At 38.9% G+C, this 20,803-nt stretch overlaps 1 protein-coding gene across 3 annotated transcripts in view; it reads right to left on the bottom strand.

The window, feature by feature from the left end:
- ARHGAP26 (Rho GTPase activating protein 26) overlaps window positions 1–20,803 on the bottom strand; it is a 405,537-nt gene that overhangs the window by 177,278 nt on the left and 207,456 nt on the right. For all 3 annotated transcript variants that reach the window (XR_011919418.1, XM_072400904.1, XM_072400903.1), the window contains one exon: window positions 1,441–1,525. Coding sequence is in view for 2 of the 3 variants with exons in the window: in XM_072400904.1 (XP_072257005.1) it covers window positions 1,441–1,525 (85 nt within the window). In the remaining variant the exon portion in view is untranslated. The remainder of the gene's footprint in view (window positions 1–1,440; window positions 1,526–20,803) is intronic.

Raw genomic sequence — 20,803 nt, 5'->3', positions numbered from 1 at the left:
ATGTATACATGGAAATCAACAAATAGAGTAGACAGAAAGTCGGTGAGCTCTATAAAGTACAGGCTTTTTTCTTTGGTTAACGGAACCAAATGTCAAAATGAACTGACACACTAATTGTCTTGAGGTCTTACAAATGATTAGTAATGTAAATGGGATAAAGCGGGTAGTCATGAACAAACTTTGTTATTGAATATGAATTGTTTTTCATCCATTGTGTGTTGTATTGCTTTTGTCTAATATTGAAGTGTGAAATAAAATGTCAAAATGAGTAGCACTATATAGCACTATTTGCTGTATGAAAATGTATACCAGAAATCTGTTTATGCTTTTAATTGCATACTTGAATTTAATTAAAATTTACAAGCTACTGAATTAAAATAAATGACCATTTACAAATGCAATATACATTTTTGTCCAGGATAAAACCTGCAGTTGTGAATAGAAAAATTATATTTTCTGAAAGCAAGGACCCTGTTGAAGTAAAAAGAATGATATGGTTGTAACTATTTAGCAAATATATACATTTTTAACATATATACAATTAATTTTAGAGCACAGAAACACAAAATAATGCCTATTGTTTTTGTACAAAACAAAGATGACATTGTGTCTATTATACTACAAATTTATCTGACCTCAGATGGTTATAACCTACGGCAAGAGTGCCCAACCTACTGCCTGCCTGTCAGATCCGGCCCTCTGCTCATTCTCTCTCTGCACGTTGTCTTTCGGGGGATGGGTCGCTTGCATGTCCTATGTTTCTCTATGAGATCGAGCTGCCAGGAGAGAGAGCTGCTCCCTGCCCACCTTGTACTGTGAGATAATCCCAGCATGAGAGCTGTGTCTGTGTCCATGCTGCGGTCATTATCCCCAATGTATAACATTTTCAGGGTACACCAGGGACCCTAAGAGCTGCTACTAAACCAAATTTAAGCCCTTTACATGTAACAAGTTGCCAGAAACATTAGTGTACGGCCAATTTTCTGTACGCTGAGGTGCCCTTTAAAATTCACAAAACTTCAAGGCTGCATTCAGGTTGGCGGTAAGGTTGCGGTGCATGGAACCCTGGCTCAGGGGAGAAGCTCAGCACCCCTCACTGCTGCCTGGTGTCAAATCTGCAGATACTGCGGTGCACAGGAACTGAGTGGCTGGCGAGCTGCCTGTTACACATAGCTGGACATATACTTTCTGTGAAATCCCCAAATTCTCTGGAACAGAGGTATGTTGGCAACTGGAAATGTGAGAGCCAGTATTAAAATGGTAAACCCATTATATCATTCTACCCTGTCAAACATAGCTATCCCCTTACCCTCTATGAACCCCAATTGCTATGTAAGAAAAGTGAAATGAGACTGCAGTTTTCAGTTCATTTCATCATTCTGGCGCTATCACAAGATGCAAAAAACTATACCTGTCACACATATCTGTGTTTTAACATACCTCAAATATGTCTTCAAAGCACTTGTGATTGTCTTTATTTCCCACTCTGCAGAGATCTCAGTTTCAGCTTCAGCAATTTTAGGATCTAAAAACATAAAGAATATGTCAAGACAAATGTTTGACACTGGGGAACACATTTTTTGTTGAGTTAGATCTTACACTTGTTTTTTACTAATTTTTGGGTAGTGAATCCAGAAATGACCACGTTTTTTTTTTTTATATCACATCCAGTTTTTAGTATACAGGGCACCCTCCATTTTTGTCAAAAAACATACAAATTTTATATACAATAAAAAAATTTTGAAATAACTTGAATGTACTGTTTATTTGAATTTCTTTTGTTGATAAAAAAGGAATGATTGTTACTCTAGGATTTTTCTTACAGTAAAACATTTGAAAAATAAATCGGGCAAGCGGTTAAGGTAAAAACTTATGCTTATAGCTTTTCCTGGAGTGTTCAGTGTTAGGGCAATCCCGTCGGATGCTGCAACAGTGGTCAGCCATCATATGTACATCCCATCTACCCTGATACCATCCTTCCATGACTTTCAAAGCTTGGTGGAAAGATTCACCTTGCTCATCACTGACTTCACTAAGGTTTTCCTGGAAGTTAGAAAGATGGCTATGCAGAAAATGCACCTTGATGCTCATATTGCAACCAAGCATTCTGTAGCTCTCCAAGAGTTTCTAGACAATTTCTGTGTAATTATTTGCTTGTGTGTTTCCAAGAAAGTCCTTGACAATGGCTCTGAATGACAACCAAGCATTCTTTTCGACTTCTGACATTGTCCTGATGAAATGTTCATCTTTGATGAGCTGCCGAATCTGTGGACCATCAAACGCACCGGCCTTTATTTATTCAAATGACAACGCAAAAATGAGGCTATTGAAGCTTTAACGAAAGGCTTCATCAGACCCAGTTGCATGTGCAGAGGTGGGAATGTATTATTCTTTCTATCAACAAGTTGCTCATGTAGAATGTTTGGATCACCTGGTTTTAGGGAAGATCTTGAAGGCCTTTTCCTTTCCACCCAATGCCTCTCACAAGCACTGCTGTCCCACATGCACAGATAACAGGGATAGTTGGTGTATCCGCGTTGCTGACCAAAAGGGAAGCATACCATTTTAAGGTCAACACAGATGACATAATTGTGTTGGTGATATTGCAACAACTCAATGACTCTCTTTTTGTCTGCATATTCTTCACAAAGAGAAACTGAATGGCCAAAATGGGACTGACCCAAATATTTTGCCATTGTGAAGGAGGACACACTTTAGGCTCTGCTTTAAGCTATTGATGAATAGTCGCCATTCAGTTGAGTTATAAATTGGAATACCCAATTCCTCCATTAAACCAGGTATGTTATGGCAATACACAAAACCACTGTTAGTTCTAAAGTACTGCAGAAATTCAATTTCTCAGGTTTGAAAGTATGATACCTTTGTTCCTTTTTCAAGTAAGTTTTCCTCACAACCATTCTTCGATAGTCCCAAATCATGTGCCAAATCACTCAACTCATGCTGATCAAATCCCTTACGAACAGAGTTCTCTTCAATTTCAAATTCTTTATTATTGTTGTCACCTAGTTCATCACCATGTTCTTCAAGAGAGGGTAGTGTAACAAAAACCGGCACTGGGATTTCATCTGAATGATCCCCTGGCTCTCGCCAAACCATAGGTATACCAAAAGGCATCTTATCACTAATTCCCTTTGTCCACATCCGTAAACTCTCAACATACTGTTTGCACACCTGATGAGGGGCCCAAAGGCTTATCTTGATCACCAAGTTTAACTTTGAAATATGCCAAATAAGCTTGCTATACAAATGAGCTGATGTTCGCCCTTTGACTGGGAATAGTGAAACTGCCACATGATTTGAAAGAAAGGAAATACGTGTGTAAGTAGAAAAATAAATTTTGCCTATTCACTACGTAGAGCAGCACACAACCTCTGACCACACTGTATTGCGTGTAAATAAATAGCCTGTACAAATCCACGCTACAGTAATTATAGTACTCCCATATGGACATACAGTTCAGGGATGTTACAACCAGGGCTGTGGAGCCAGAGTTGAAGTCAGAGACAATTTTGGGTACCTGGAGTCGGAGTCGATAAAAATGTGCCAACTCTGACTCCTGATAAATTTAAGTTATAATAAAAAAAATACAGCAAGTTCACATGTCCTATTTCATAAACAATAGTCATAATTAAGTACTTCTCCAATGTAAGAATAAAGCCCAGTGCATTTTTCTACTAGTGTGAAGTTCAGCTGAGCTATTATACAACCCGACATTCACATTATTGTAATTTGGATTATGTACATTACATAGTTACATAGTAGGTTAGGTTGAAAAAAGACATAAGTCGATTAAGTTCAACCACTAGGGAAATAAACATATCCCAGATATAAAACCCTATAAGACATAGTTGGTCCATAGGAACAAAAAGTGTTTTCATTTTATTTCAGATATTATGTGTTTAACAAGTTAATTTAAGTGTAAACAAGTGTAAGGATATAGGTGTAGGTGAGTTTTATGGTCTGATGTGTGTTCAGGTGTCCTGTCTGTACTCTCCATATATGCTCCCATCCAGGGCTGAATTTTAACATCATTTTGCACACCACCTAAAACTAGGAAGTTAGTTAATTGGCCCCCCTGGCCCTGGAGCCTCCCACTGCCCCGTCTTCAGCAGAAGATCAGGAAACAAAGATAAAGGCAGTGTCCGCTCAACTTCTGCTCAACTGTGCTAACAGAGCTTAGAAGAACTTGGAGGAACAGCTTTTTGAATTCAACTGTAAGTGTTCATGTTTATTTTAAAACTGCATGGCTGCTTGTGTGTACTTTAATGGAAGGCTGTGTGCATGTTTCTAGATAAAACTGCAGGGCAATGTGTATGTTTGTGTCTATGGTGCAGGAATGTATGAATGTTTGTGTATAGTGCATATTGTGTGTATGTTTCTGAGTAAAATGTAGGGCTTTGCGTTGTGTGTATAGCATATATGTTTGTGCATGTTTTTCTGTAAAGGACAAATAATGTCTAAGTTTATTGGAGGGCTATAGCTTATTTGTGTTTATAGTGCCGCTTTGTATGTACGTTTGCAATAGTGCGGGACTATGTGTATGTTTGTATTTTTAATCAAAAATATGCTAGTTAGTATAACATATTTTTGTGAAAGCGGCACCCTATTCACAATAGCAAAAAGTCTGTCAACAAACACGATAAAGTCTGCTGTTTATGAGCACTTTACTTTACCAAGTGATGGGAAACATTACGGGTGACAATGTATTCTTGAAGATGATGGTGAAAAACAATGTGATGAGAAAATTAGCAGTATCAGTGGGTCTAACAAAAATGCACCTACAACAGCATCAAATTTGAAAAGACACTTGCAGCGTTTTCATCCTAAAGTGTTAGAAGTTGTGAATGCGAATTATATCAATGAAAATATTCCATCTACTCCTGGGATAAAAAATGTTCAGAAATCTACTGGAGACCAAACACAACTAAGAAAATTCTTTATATCTAACAAAGTTACCTAAACAATGACACCAGAATAATTCAAAAACTACATTTATGATATGGTAGTAAAGAAAAGTGTACCACTATCCTTCTTTTCACAGCCAGCCTTTTTAGGCCTAAGAGGAGAAATGGCTAAAAAACTTTATGATTCTCTAGAAAGAAAAAGTATAAGAAAACTTTTAATTGAAGAGGCCAAATGTAAAAAAGGAAGAACTACGAAAATGTCTGAAGGGACATTTTGTCTTCATAAAAATAGATGCATGCACACGTCACAGAGTCAATTATTTTGCTGTTAATTTTAGATTTGTTGATGAAAACGATAAAACAATAAAGCAAACCTTGGGAGTAAAGGACACCCAGGCACATCACACCAGTAACTATCTTCAGAAGTTAGTGGAGGATGTTCTAGAAGATTTTAAGTTTAAAAAGGAACAGATTCTATGTCGTGTTACAGATATTGTTTCTAATATGTTGAGCACAATTGAGAAAAAGAATAAGGTAGATGAAGAAAGTGCCAGACAGATATTAAAGGAAGAAAGTGAAAGAGAAGAGAATAGTGACATTTTGGAGAACATTGTTGAAGAAGCATCTAAGCGTACTACTATTCAGCATATGTATTGTGTGGTTCATACTCTGCATCTTGCAATAGGAGATGGATTGAAAGATCGTCATGCAGCTACTCTAATTGGCAAATTAAGGCAAGTAACTGTTGCAGCCAGGGCCCCTAAAACAGATGCCATTTTGAAAAGACTTGCAGGAAAAAGAGCCATTTTGGATCAAACAACATGCTGGGGAAGCACTTATTTGACGGTAAAGCGTTTGCTTGAACTAAAAGACTATCTTGAAGAACTGAACAATGAAAATGTTTTATTAACTGAAAGCCAGTGGACACAAGTAAAAGCACTGGGAAATCTACTTTCTAATCCTTTTACTGTCACCAAGAGTTTGCAATCTGAAGATTTAACATCTGGTAAATTCTTCTTGAAATGGAAGAGCTTGATATATTGTCTGAACAAAAGTGAAGGGTTAATAGCTGATGGCATTGTATCTTCAATGAAGAAAAGAGGGAATCTAACTAGATAAGCTAGATGAGCGATGACTAGACCGATACTGCAAAAAAGGGATTACTACCTGAAACACCACCACTGGATGAAGATATAAACACTGGTAACTCAGAATCATCCTCTTTAAATGAAAAATGACACTTTGATTCCTACTTGGACAAAATGGAACTTTCAACAGTAAAGCAACATTGCATATGCGTGAAAGATAAACAACCAGAAACTTTCCAAATAAAGAGATTCCAGCAGGAGTTTTTTAAAGAATTTAAAGAAGTCGAAAAGTATGATCACTCATCGAAACTGACTGTAGAAGAAGCCATCCTTATTTATCCAGAGATTATTAGTGATGTGGCTTAGACCGTAAAAGAAATGCCACCCACCCAAGTCAGTGTTGAAAGACTATTTTCAGCTCTAAAAATAATCAAGTCAGATTTAAAAGCTTCTATGAAAGACGATCTGGCAGAAGCAATTCTGTTTCTTAGAACAACACTACATTAAGTTAGTTTTATAGTTCAATATTTCTTTATTAGAAGATTTTAATATTTTATGAACAAAGAAGAAGAAAATATGCAAAAAGATACAAAAATCTAAACATATAGAGCACCGATTTTGCCAGCCAGTACAACAAAATACAAAATCGACTTAAGCACAGAATCCACTTTAAATAGTCTATTAACCTACAATATTACAGGAAGGATGAAGGAGCCAGAGTTCCAACTTAATAAAAAATTTTTCATAATTGGAATTTATAATAGCAACCGTCTTTTCATACGCACAACAAAGATTCAGGTCCACTATAACATCGTTATGGTTAGGAATTTGAGTGTTCCTCCATAATTGGGTAATATGCATTTTTGCTAGTAAGAGAATCTGAATAATATTAGATCTCATACGAGCAGGGAACCGTCCAGTATCTAAAGGCAGAATAACCAATTTAGGTGTGGGTAAAATTTGTATAGACGTAATATCAAAGATCAATTGGAATATAAGATTCCAATAGGATCGAAGAGATTTACAATACCAGAGAATATGTGGCAACGATCCTATCTCACTGCAGTTTCTCCAGCAGTATGCCGAGTGGGAGTCAGAAAATTTAGACAACTTATAAGGAGTCAAATACCAAAAATTAAGTGTTAGCTGGAAAAGATCCCAATGATTTTCACATCTGGTGGCTCTATAGGTATCTCTAATAGCGGTAGCCCATTCAATAGGAGTGTAATTTATGCCTGTCCATCTAATTCCAATTCCGTGGATAATACTGTCAATAAAGAGGGGAAATTAACTTGAAATAATTGCGAAGTACTAGGCGGGATGTGAAAACCTAGAAATTTAATTGCCTTATTTTCCCACATATAAGCAAAATTAGCTTTAATAGAGAGTTTCAGATGCACTGGAACATGTAAACCCATTATTGAGATTTAGAGGCATTAACTTTAAAATAAGTGATCTGAGCAAAATTTTCTAGCAATTCTTGAACAGCTTTCAACGACTTTTCAGGTTGGGTAAGCATTAAAACCATATCATCCGCAAAGAGATTAATCTTGTGGACTCTATTCCCTATCGTTAGTCCATATATCTGCGTACTAGAACGTATATATTCTGCAAGTGGTTCAAGCAACAATATAAATACCACTGGGGAGAGCGGACAGCCCTGTCTTGTCCCATTTGTAATCGGGAATATAGACGAAAGGGCTCCAGACGTGAAGATTCTCGCAGAAGGACCCAAGTACAAAGACATAATAGCCGACTTAATAAAACCTGAAATTCCAAATTTATCTAGAACCTTGGATAGATATCCCCAGTGGACCCTATCAAACGCCTTCTCAGCGTCTAAAGACAAAAACAAAAAAGGCTGTTTGAGAAGGTCAGTATATTTCAAAATATTAATTAGGGGTCTTGTGCCTATGCTTCACAACACCTACTTGGTCTGGGTGTATTAATGAAGCTATGATATCTTCCAATCTGTATGACAGTATCTTAGCGAAAATCTTCACGTCTGTGTTCAAAAGGGATATAGGTCGATAGTTATTTGTACTTTGGGGATCCTTACCCGATTTGGGAATTGTAACTATCACTGCTTGTAACATCTCTGCAGGGAAAGAACCTCGAGCTGCGGCTAAATCAAAGATCTCCTTCAGGTAAGGTACCAATTTATGGGAAGACAGCTTGTAATATTCATTTGGAAATCCATCTGCTCCAGGGGACTTCCTATTGGGAAGTGATTTAATTACTCTGATTATCTCTTGGGCTGTGAAAGGGGCCGATAAAGAATCAATTTGTTCAGGGGATAGCTTATGCAAGCTCACTTTACTCAGAAACTTATTTATGTTCTCAATACTAGGTTGAGGGGTCAAAGGATCTTCAGCCAAATTATATAAATAAAAATATTAGTTTTTAAATGCGGCAGCTATATCAATAGGACTATAACAGAGTTTTTGAGATATTGGGTCTTTTAAAGCAAAAATTTTGGTTTGAGATGTCGGGGTTTAAGACGACCTGCTAAATAGGCTCCCGCTTTATTATGTAAAGCATATTGCTTCACTTTGAATATGTGTTGGGATTTTTCAAATTTATAGATCAAGAGTGATCTTAATTGGTGTCTATCTTTAATTATTGCATTTGACAACAACTGAGATGGGGATTTTTTATTGATAGCATCATTAGATTTATTACGCTGAAGAAGATCTTGGATTTGCTTTTGCCTCTGTTTTTTTGCATAAGAACATATTTTTATACAAACCCCTCTGATAAATGCTTTATGAGCATTCCATAGAATGAAACGATCAGTCTCTTCTAAATCATTTACATCAAAAAATAAGCTTTGTGCTTCTTCCACTTGTTGAGCCATTTTCGGATGGGACATTAGAAACGTGTTGAATTTCCACAAAATGCCAGGTAAGAACGGGGAATCCGCGAATTTAATACTTATAGGCGCATGATCCGACCAAGAGATTGTTCCTATTGTCGAAAACTTAATCTTCTGCAGTGACCAAAGATCAGTAAGGAAAAAATCAATCCTTGAGTAGGAGAGATGTGAAACTGAAAAATAAGAATAATCTCGTTCTGTACTATGTGCATCTCCAAACATCATATAAATCATGATTTGAGAAGAAAGTTGCCAACTGTGGTGGAGGTCGTTTGGGTGAAGTGGATGAGTCAATCGTATAGTTTCCTGTGGCATTAAAGTCCCCACCTATAGGCAAGTTACCTTGCCGAACAGTCGAGACCTTGGCTATAAGTTTCGAAAGAAATTGCTTTTGCTTTGTGTTTGGGGCGTAAACATTCACCAGCGTGAAGCTAATATTATTGATTTGGCACACCAAGATAATAAATCTTCCTTGGGGATCTTCCAGATGGTTGAGATATTGAAAACGGACAGAATCCCTCACTCCTATAAGAACACCACATTTTTTCTTTGCTACATTTGCCATATAGAGGTGAGGAAATCTCCTCAGCCTCCAATTGGGTATTTTGCCTTGTGCAAAATGTGATTCTTGTACAAAAATAATATCTGCGTTGTGAGTTTGGGCTTCCCGTAAAAGTGATGATCTTTTAAAAGGATTATTCAATCCTCTAGTGTTAATAGACAAAAAATGAATACCCATAAGGATTAAGGAGATACTTATTTATCACTTGGTGGATACTGTGATTACTTGTGAAGCGATTATTAATTATTCATAAATCAGTACATTTATTATAAAATAAATATATAACACAAAATTTTTACCATAAAAGTGTTTCTCAAGAAACATTAAATAAAAATATGTAATAATTTATTAAATGATTTATTAATCATTATTGCTTTCTCCTCTTAGGTTTTTTGGCAAAGATCTAAACATTTTTGTATAATAATTTGAGCAATCCTGCTTGCTTATAATTAAAAATACACTATTGACGCCTTCTAAAAAAGCACCTGAATTAATTAGCTCATTTCTTCTTACTACTTTCCATTTAAAGAAGATGTTCTCAACAAGATTAAGAAATGGAGAGTATGGTGGTAAGAAAGAAATGAAGAGTTGGTGTCCCTTACTTTCAACCAAGCTCTTTACCTGGCTAGTTTTATGAAAAGGGAAATTATCCATAATTAAGATAGCATGCTGAACACTCTTTTCATCTTTTCAATAAAAACATTAAAAACCTCATCAATAACATTGAGGAATGCCTGTTGATTAAATCCTTGTGCTTGTGACTTAAAGTGGAGGGTCCCATTTTTATTCCTTACACAACAAATGGAATAATTTCTGTATTGCACTCCTATCACAACATGCACCACCCTTTGCCCAATAGGAGATCTTCCCCTTTTGGTTCTCATCGCGATGTTAAAACCTAATTCATCAATAAAGTAGATGTTTTTTCCATCTTCCTTAGCAATGAGCTCAAAGACTTTGTTAGCATAGCTAAGCCTTTCTTGAGGAGAGTAGGAATCATTACACCTTGCAGGAATTGAAGAAGTTCTTTTAATAACCATTGGAATTTATCAATGCATCTATCTATTATTGAAATAGATACATTAACTCTAAATTTGGCAAATAATTGATCCTTCATTACCCTGAGGCTTTTTTGACAATCTTTGGACATTAACTTGCGTAACTCCTCTTCATGGGCTTCATCCAACTTTGAAATTTTCAGACCTCCTCTTGGTAATTTTTATGGTGGTATAGTAATTACAACCCAAAACCATTGCTATCTGGGAGGCATCACTTCCATTCAGATAACGGTCTACCACTCTTTGACGAATTACTTTTATCTCTGGCCACAAGGGTAAGTGCAATACTAAATATAAAGCTAATAACTTTGAGGATAAAAAGCTGAATAATATTGTTATCTTAAAACTTTGTATAAATCCCTGAAATAAAGATATTTCATTTTAAAATTTTATGAAGTAAAAAACATATTGACAAATCATCAATTTATTTTATATATTTTTATTATTGTTTCTTGAGAAAAAAAATTATGGTAAAAAACATTGTGTTATATTTAATTTTATAATAAATGTATTGATTTATAATTAGGGGGTCTAAATTTTTTTTTTGGGGAGTTTGGTTGCAAAAATATAAAGTTTGAATGCAAAAGTGTAAAGATAAAATGAGAAACCCTGTAAGGACAGAGGAGTCGGAGTTAAAGGATTTATCTACCGACTCCACAGCCCCGGTCACAACAGTACACAAAGTCTCCATCTACACTGAAATATGGTTGGAGTATCACCTCTCGTCCTCTCGTTATTCTAACTTCCGGTCTCGGACAGTTTTTTTCTTTTAGTCTGGATGCTAAAAGTTCATATGCTTGTTTTGACAGACTTAGGTCACGTATTAAATAATTGAGCTCTTCTTGGGAGAACTGATGATTTGATTAAACATTTTCTTTATATTCACTTCCACTGCTAACTCCTGGATTACACTCCAAACCCTTTATATCCTTCATGTCGGATACAGGATTATCAGGGAGTGTACTGTACACTGGTATGGGGACATCAGCACCATGCAGCACTAGTCATCTTGCTGATTTCAAATCAGGGTACTCCCACTTGTTTTTCTTGTAACAATTGAAACCTTTTACATTCACAGCACAAAAATACCAATCAATATAATAATTTTTGGCCTCTGCCATAACATTGGTACAGCAAATTTCAAACTTTTTAGTTTTTCATTTTTCCACTGAGGTAGACACCAGAGATGAGGGAATCGAAGCTGACGAAGTGGAATTCGATTCAAATTTCAGGAAAAATTTGATTCACAACTAATCCAAATTTCCTCGCGATTCGTGGTAACGAATTGCAATTTTTTCTAAAATTGCAGCTACACGTGTGAGGACATGGGGCAAGAAACTCTGGGAAGACGGGATGTCCCATAAAGCCATGCATTCAGCCAATCAGCAGCCAGCCAGCCCTGTGATGTCACAGCCTCATAAATAGCCTCAGCCATTTTGGATTAAGACATTTTACAGTGTTCTGAGTGCAGGGAGAGACATGTGCAGGCGCTAGGCAGAGTATTAGCAAAAACCTAATTGTGAGAAAAAAACTAAAAAAACAATTGATAAGTGCAGGGAAAGGATAGGTAGGAATTATTTCACAGCATCTTAGTGCAGGGAGAGACGTCAGAAGGCGCTAGGGACACTGCTAGAAAAGCGATTTACAAGTGCAGGGAAAAATTATTTGGGGATCCAAATAGCCATTATACAGCTCTGTCATTCCAGCAATTTATTTATCCAGAAAAATATATACGCAGTTCACTGTTGCAGTTATTTGTGTTGAAAGTGTTTAGTGGCCTATTTCAGTACAAAAAGAAAAATATATACGCACTTCATTGTTGCAGTTATTTGTGGTGAAAGCGTTTATTGACCTATTTCTGTACAAAAAAGAAAAACATATACGCACTTCCCTGCAGCAGTTATTTGTGGTGAAAGCGTTTATTGGCCTATTTCTGTACAAAAAGAAAAATATATACACACTTCACTGTTGCAGTTATTTGTGGTGAAAGCATTTAGTGGCCTATTTTTAGTGGCCTATTTCAGTACAAAAAGAAAAATATATACGCACTTCACTGTTGCAGTTATTTGTGGTGAAAGCGTTTAGTGGCCTTTTTCAGTACAAAAAAGATAAATATATACGCACTTCACTGTTGCAGTTATTTGTGGTGAAAGCGTTTAGTGATTTATTTAAGTACAAAAATAAAAATATATTCGTTGCTTTTAGGTGTGTTTTAATTTGCTTTTAATTTATTTAGTTCAAGTAAAAGTATGTCAGACAGAGAAGTGGCAGGCCATGCACAGAGGAGTGGCAGAGGCCTAAATGTTTCTGGCGCAGGCAGAGGTTGCAGCAGAGTAAGGGGGTGTGTCAGCAGGAGTCGCAGCGGGAGGCCTGAGCTCCCGGTGCCATCTAACAGTCATGTCTTGACCAGCAACCCAGTGATTCTTGAACTCGGGTAACTCGGTCATCCACTTCATCCCAAGTGACATCAGACACCCCCAGCCAACAGTCGGTGGGTTGGTCAGACACAACCCTTAGTTGGCATTGCCCGGGAGTAGGCCCTGTGCCCTCACCTTTCCTCAACCTGCCTCTGTCCTTTGCTGTTCCCTCAGCCACAGAATTATTGTATGCTGTAGGCTCAGCTCCACTATACAGCTAGGAGCTAGTAGAGGACAGTCAGCAGCTACTGTAAAGCCAAGACCTGGAGGAGACATCCACCGCTTCTTCCGCACCTTTTGGGGAACTGATGGCTTGTGCCGAGCCAAGGTGGAGAGTCCCAAGCCGTCATTTCTTTGGGAAAAAGGCAGTACTAGCCCTGCACAAATTTTTAAAAGAGAAGGTGGGCCAGTCCTTGAGCCTGTCAGTGTCTGCCAAAGTGCACTGTTCACAGTGCCCCTTCAGCATACCACATGTGCAGGACATGGCGGTGTCACGTTTTTCTGCACCTGGTTTGTCTGGGTGAACGGAGTCACACAGGGGAGGAACTGCTTGGTGTGATTCATCAAGAAATCGAATCATGGCTTTCTCCGCGACAACTCAAAATCGGACCATGGTGACCGACAACGGGAAGAACATGGTGTCGGTGCTGCGTCAAGGAAGGCTGAGCCATGCGCCCTGCATGAAAAACACGTCTTCAATCTGGTTGTCAAGCGGTTCCTGAAGTCTTCCACCCATCTGCAAGACATCATAAAAATGGCCAGGAAACTTTGCATGCACTTCAGCAACTCGTACACCGCAAAGCACACCCTCCTTGAGCTGCAGCGGCAGAACAGCATCCCCCAACATAGGCTGATAAGCGACATTTCCACCCGTTGGAATTCCACCCTCCATATGTTGGACCTACTATATGAACGGAGAAAGGCCCTCATTGAATTCTTGATGATCCAAGCGGATAGAGGTACTCCCATGTGTAACTTCGATGTCAGCCAGTGGCAGCTCATGCGTGACACCTGCCGTTTGCTAAGGCCCTTTGAGGAGGCCACGTTATTTGTCAGTCGCCAGGACTACGGGATGAACAACGTCATTCCACTGCTTCATGTCCTGGAACAGATGCTGGTAAATCTGGCTGGTCGAGGGACTGGAGACGTGGTGCCTAGATCTCACGGCCACTTGAGGCATGTGGGGGCTGAACTGGAGGAGGAGGAGGACATTGGAGCAAAGGCAATGTATATCGAAATGGGTGGTTTTTCTACTCAGGTGGCAGGGGAGCAAGAGCAGGAGCAGCCAGAGGACCAAGAGGTAGATGAGGCAGAGGACCCAGACACACCGTGGCAGTATGCAGTGGAGATGAAAGCAGGGAGTCCCTCCGATTCACTTGCAGAAATGACCAGCTGCATGCTCACTCGCTTGCGCAGTGACAGCCAAATTGTCGCCATTCGACCCTCCCTACCGGTCCAAAATGGGGGCCTTTTTTACCCCCGCTGAGAGGGAAGACAAACTGAACTGCTACAGAGACATCCTTTGTAGTCAGTTGGCCGCTGCCTATTAGCGCCATCTTCCATCCTCTAGCAGGTCTGAGTGGGGGGGCCCTCTGCACTTACGTTCCACTGCCATGGCTGCTGAGGAGGGGTGGGGTGGCAGGAGCAGTACCAGCTCCATCAGCAGCAGCTTGAGTCTAGAGTCGTTGATGAGCAGCTTTCTTCACCCGCATAGTGAAGAAACTACTGACCAGCAGCTAGACATAGAGCAACCTGAGAACCTGAACCAGCAAGTGCACCATGCCAGCCACCATTGAAGATCCGCTGGACTACTGGGCAGCCAAACTGGATTTGTGGCCGCAACTGGCAGGGCTTGCCCTGGAAAAGCTGTCCTGCCCGGCCAGTAGTGTGGCATCAGAGCGGGTGTTTAGTGCAGCGGGGGGCCATAGTTACCCCAAGAACAACTCGCCCATCCACCCAAAATGTGGAGAGACTGACCCAGGATTTCCACCCACCAATGCCTGATGCATCTGATTAGATGATCCATGCCGCCTGACACAAACCTTGACAAAAGTGACCGGTTTCTTCTGGCTACCTGCCTCAGCTACTACCCTGATGCTGCCACCCACCTGATGCCACATATCAGATGCCAAGTGCTCCTTCTTTCACCTACCTTCGTCAGCAGGTACTGGTATTGCCACCCACCGCCCCACTCACCGGGTCACTTTGTGGTCTCCTGATGCTGCTGCTGCCATCTCCACACTATGTCACCTTGCCACTCTGTGGTCTCCTGATGCTGCTGCTGCCATCTCCACACTATGTCATTGTGGCACTCTGTGGCCTCCTGATGCTGTCGCCACCTCCACACTATGTCATTGTGCGACTCTGTGGCCTACTGATGCTGTTGCCAACTCCAGACTCTGTCATTGTGCCACTCTGTGTCACTCTCTTATCTCCGCCTAATGATGCTGCTGCCGCCACCTCTGTAGCCTCCTCCTGATGTTGCTGCTGTCACCACCTCCACACTATGTCATTGTGCCACTCTGTAGCCTCCTGATGCTGTTGCCAACTCCTCACTCTGTCATTGTGCTATTGTTCCGCCTGATGCTGCTGCCGCCACCTCAGTCACCCTCTCCACTCTGTCGGGGGGGCTCTACTTGTATATGGGGTTAATAGAACAGGTTCTGTAGACATTTATGTGGAATCAGCTGACGAGGGTGTAAAAGGAGTGCGCTTCTTCTTGACGTTAACATGGACCTGTAAGGCTGAGTTCATACTTTGTATTTGGTCAGTTTTGGCCCCATGACTGCCCAAATAAGTGAAGTGTGCAGTGATTCTAATAGCGACGCCTGTCATCTGCATGTCATACGGACTCACAGTATTATTTCACTACCACAGCAGACTCCCTATGCGTGTTACTGCAAAGCATAGTGTTCTACACCACTGCTCTCTGCAGCCCGGAAATAGACGTTTTTTTAATGCGATTCGCCGCAAATAAATTCGGATCGAAGCAAATCATTTCGGAAAATTCAGCGAACCGGCCGAATCGAATGTTCAAGAAATTCGCTCATCTCTAGTAGACACTCTACACAAGTTTTGCATACCATATGGGGAGCCCAATATTTATCTTGGTCACCCAGTTTAATACCAAAATGTGCAAGACATGCTTGTTTCACAAATTCTGCAATGTTTTTTCTATGTTTTTGCTGAGAATTCTCACCACAAATGTAGCAAATTACATTAGGGTAATTTAAGCAACTTCTTCTTAAGGAACTCATATTTCTTTAAAATAAAGAAAATGTATGAATAAAAAGAAGGCACATGAAAGTTTCATGAAAATAATGCTACATTTAATAATTAAAATGCAAAACATCAGTGTAAATAAAGATTGATTTTAATATGCTGTGTTAACATTTGTTGTTGGTAAAATCGTCTATTCCGATTCCTTTATAACAAGAACTAGAGCCAATTCAATGAAACTGATGTTATTTCTGGATTCAGCAGACCTGAAATACACTAAATATACTAAAAAATTCTTGGCAAGTGGAAAAAAAAATTTGTTGAGCTGTTTTATCAGTGACCGTGTGGTAACTTAAAATATATCCAAACAATGAATACCTTTTTTAAATAAAAGATATTTACATACTCCTTTCTGAAGCATGAATAATATATACCTTTACTTTGTCCTGTGATGTCCTATTTTTCAGATATTCTACTTTCTGCTAGTAGACTTTATGTCACACTCTTTCTACTTGAAAATAACAATAATAAGAGAATATCTAGCCACTACCCTTTACAATTCCTGCCCTAAAAAATGTTCAGATACAATTATACTGACTATTTTTTGTGTAAAGAAAAGGTATAGAAAATCTAAATAATTTATAGATTATTTGGGTCAGTCAAAAACCAATTTAAAAGAGATTCTAATAACCACTGTATACATGTAAAAGTGTAATTTTAACTTTTATTTAAAAAGTTAAATTTAAAACAAAAATTCTAGATACATATCCAATTTTATATGTATTGTAAGCCACTTTACACTTAAAAAAAACAAGCGCTCAGCAGACATGATCAGGCGTAGCATCCATTGCTGGCATACAGTTAGGTCCATAAATATTTGGACAGAGACAACTATTTTACAATTTTGCTTCTGTACATTACCACAATTAATTTTAAATGAAACAACTCAGTTGCAGTTAAACTGCAGACTTTCAGCTTTTATTCAGTGCTTTGAACAAAAAGATTGCATAAAAATGCAATTTTTAACACACTCTCAAAAGTAATTGGACAAATTAAAAACCTAAAAATAAAATGTCTAATACTTGGTTGAAAACCCCTTGCTGGCAATGACAGCCTGTAGTCTTGAACTCATGGACATCACCAGATGCTGGGTTTCCTCCATTTTAATGCTCTGCCAGGCCTTTACTGCGGCGGCTTTCAGTTGCTGTTTGTTTGTGGGCATTTCTGTCTGAAGTTTAGTCTTCAACAAGTGAAATGCATGCTCATTTGGGTTCAGATCAGGTAACTTTGCTTTATTAAACTCCTGGGTTGCTTTAGCTGGGTCATTGTCCATCTGTACTATGAAACGCCTCCCAATCAATTTGACTGCATTTAGATGGATTTGAGCAGACAGTATGCCTCTGAACACCTCAGAATTCATTTGGCTGCTTCTGTCCTGTCTCACATCATCGATAAACACTAGTGTCCCAGTGCCACTGGCAGCCATGCACGCCCAAGCCATCACACTGCCTCCGCCATATTTTACAGATGATGTGGTATGCTTTGGATCATGAGCTGTTCCATGCCTTTTCCATACTTTCTTCTTGCCATCATTCTGGTAAAGGTTGATCTTGGTTTCATCGGTCCAAAGAATGTTTTTGCAGATATGTGCTGGCTTTTTTAGATGTTTTTGAGCAAAGTTCAATTTAGCCTTTTATTTTTGAGGCTTATGAGTGGCTTGCACCTTGCAGTGCACCCTCTGCATTTACTTTCATGCAGTCTTCTCTTTATGGTAAACTTGGATATTGATACATCTACTTCCTGGAGGGTGTTGTTCACTTGGTTGGCTGTTGTTAAGGGGTTTCTCTTCACCATGGAAAGGATTCTGCAATCATCCACCACTGTTGTCCTCCGTGGACGTCCAGGTCTTTTGGCATCGCCGAGTTCACCAGTGCTTTGTTTCTTTCTCATGATGTACCAAACTGTAGATTTTGCCACTCCTAATATTGTAGCAATTGCTCAGATGGGTTTTTTCTGTTTTTGCAGCTTAAGGATGGCTTGTTTCCCCTGCATGGAGAGCTCCTTTGACCTCAAGTTGTCTGTTCACAACAAAACCTTCCACATACAAGCACCCCCCCTCAAATTAACTCCAGGCCTTTTATCTGCTTAATTGACAATGACAAAACGAAGGAATTGCCCACACCAGCCCATGAAATAGCCTTTGAGTCAATTGTCCAATTATTTTTGAGCCCCTGAAATGAAGTTATTGTGTAAAAAATGTTTTAGTTCCTCACATTTTAATGCAATCTTTTTGTTCAACCCACTGAATTAAAGCTGAAATCTGCAGTTCACTTGCATCTGAGTTGTTTCATTTAAATCTAACTGTCTAAAAAGTTGTCTCTGTCCAAATATTTATGGACCTAACTGTACCTGACTGCAACTTCAGCACTTTGCAGCACACAGAAGTAGTCATTCTACCTTGGTATTTATGTCAGTTGTTATTTAAGTGGGGATTATCACAGCAACTGATGTGATATTAAAGGACAGGCTTTCGCCTCCTATTTCATTTTCCTAGAGTTCCTGTAAAATATTAGTTATCTACAGTGGCTCAGGTTTGACTGCATGAGCATACACATTGCCTAATAATCTATTTTTATTTCGCAGGGCATAACAATAACTGTCAATTTATCAATAACGAGAACAAGTTTACAAAAAGGTTTCATAAGATATTATTATATCCATAAAGATATATATCAAAACAGAAAACGTAAATTTAGAGCCCATTCACACTTGTGTGGTGTGGCACATTATTGCATGCATTGCCGCACACTGAGGTATCATTATTTTGGAATGACACCCAAAGCCATGTCTTGTTTTATTTTGGACGTTTTGGTGCTATTATGTTGTATTCAATTGAATGTGCTCCCTTAACACAATGCACATTAATGCCTGAAAAAAATCATTATATACCAGTTACCAGAAATATGAACTACTCACGAGAGGTGTAAGCCTAACTTTGCAGCAGAGAAAAATTAGGATTGACATGTGCAGTGTGCACATCTCCAAATTTGATGGTACGAAATACAAAATTCTTTGCAGGGTAAATCAGTTTCCTTATTTGTATTATTAATAACAATACATATATTATACATATATTAGACCTGAGGTACGCCGGATTCTTGAAGATTCCGGATTTTTTTTTTTACCTTCACACACAGAGCAGCCTTCCTCTGGCAGCACCAAACAGACATCTGGCACAGTTCCAGGGAGCAGGCATGTCTCAACGAGTATTTATTTTAGCAAGCAAGACCTAACAGCTGTTTTTGCAGACACAGTGTCAGCAAAACATTAGTGGCTAAACAGTGTACTACTGTCCCTGTATTGAACATGTGATCTGAAATTCATGCTGGGTAGCTGAAGGATCCAGATTATCGATGGTCGATGTACAGTATTTATAGCGCCATCATATTATGCAGCGCTGTACAAAGGCCATAGTCATGTCCCTAGCTGTCCCCCAAAGGGGCCCACAATTTAATGTCCCTACCATAGTCATATGTCCTTAATACAGTCTAAGATCAATTATTTTGGGGGGTTAGCCAATTAACCTAAAGGCATGTTTTTGGGATGTGGGAGGTGTTGGGTTAGCACAATTTATTTAATATCAATTATGTCTCACCAACAATAATGCTTTACCAGTATATACTGGTGTATGTATAACATATATGAGGTCATCCTAACGGAATGCAGCATATCCTTTAACTGGTATCCTTTTAAGATAAAATACTGGTTTAAGGGATGATCATTGGTCAGTACTGGTCAAACACCGGCCATTGTCTTAGTTCCTTCCTGAGTAGTTAAAAACACAGTGCCATACCTAATGAACTAGTCTTGACCAGAACTAGCTGGATGCAACATGTTTCTTTGATCATCTGCCAAGTTATTGATTTCCAGCAGAATCTTTGGGTGAATTCAGTTTTCTTCCGCAGCTAAGTATCTTTTGTTACAGCTTATTTATTGTTATTACAGTATTGCATTGTTTTGTCTATCTATCTTATTATTAAATAGTATAATCTTTCAAGTCTTTGTGTTATCCCTCTTTGTACATTTCAAATTCAACCCATCAATATTTGCATAAACTGTCAGAAATTATATCCGTGACATTACAGGAGGAAACCAGTGTACCCGGAGGAAACCTCCGCAGACACGGGGAAAACCTGCAAACCTCATGAAGATAGTGTCCTGGCTGAGATTTGAGCCTGGGACTTGGCACTGCAAAGACCAGAGTGCTAACCTCTGAGCCACTGTGCTGCCCATATTTCATCAATGTATATAGCCCTTTGATATTGGGAGCTGAATCAAACAGAACAGTGGTGGTAGGCAAAAATGTATACACTCCCAACCCAGCCAGTAAAAATGGCAAAAGATCATAAAGAAGAAGAGAAGGAGGAAGAAGATGGCAGTGTTCATGACAGAATAGGGACGGGTCAAAATAAATAGGGTTTAGTTCCACTTTAAGTTCTGAACTCTCTACAGTTTTGGTGTACGATGACTTTCTTTGAATGATTCTGTGCTAACACAACTTTATACTACAATGCCACAATTTAAACTTCAAATTTACCCTTAAGTCCTTTAGTTTATGGCAGGCTGACCTTATGTATCATTTTACATTGTGCTTCTGTT

This window comes from Pyxicephalus adspersus, chromosome 2, assembly GCF_032062135.1.
Source record: "Pyxicephalus adspersus chromosome 2, UCB_Pads_2.0, whole genome shotgun sequence".
NCBI classification, from domain to species: Eukaryota; Metazoa; Chordata; class Amphibia; order Anura; family Pyxicephalidae; genus Pyxicephalus; species Pyxicephalus adspersus.
Note: the sequence above shows the minus strand (reverse complement) of the source record. Positions and strands in the feature narration are given on the sequence as shown.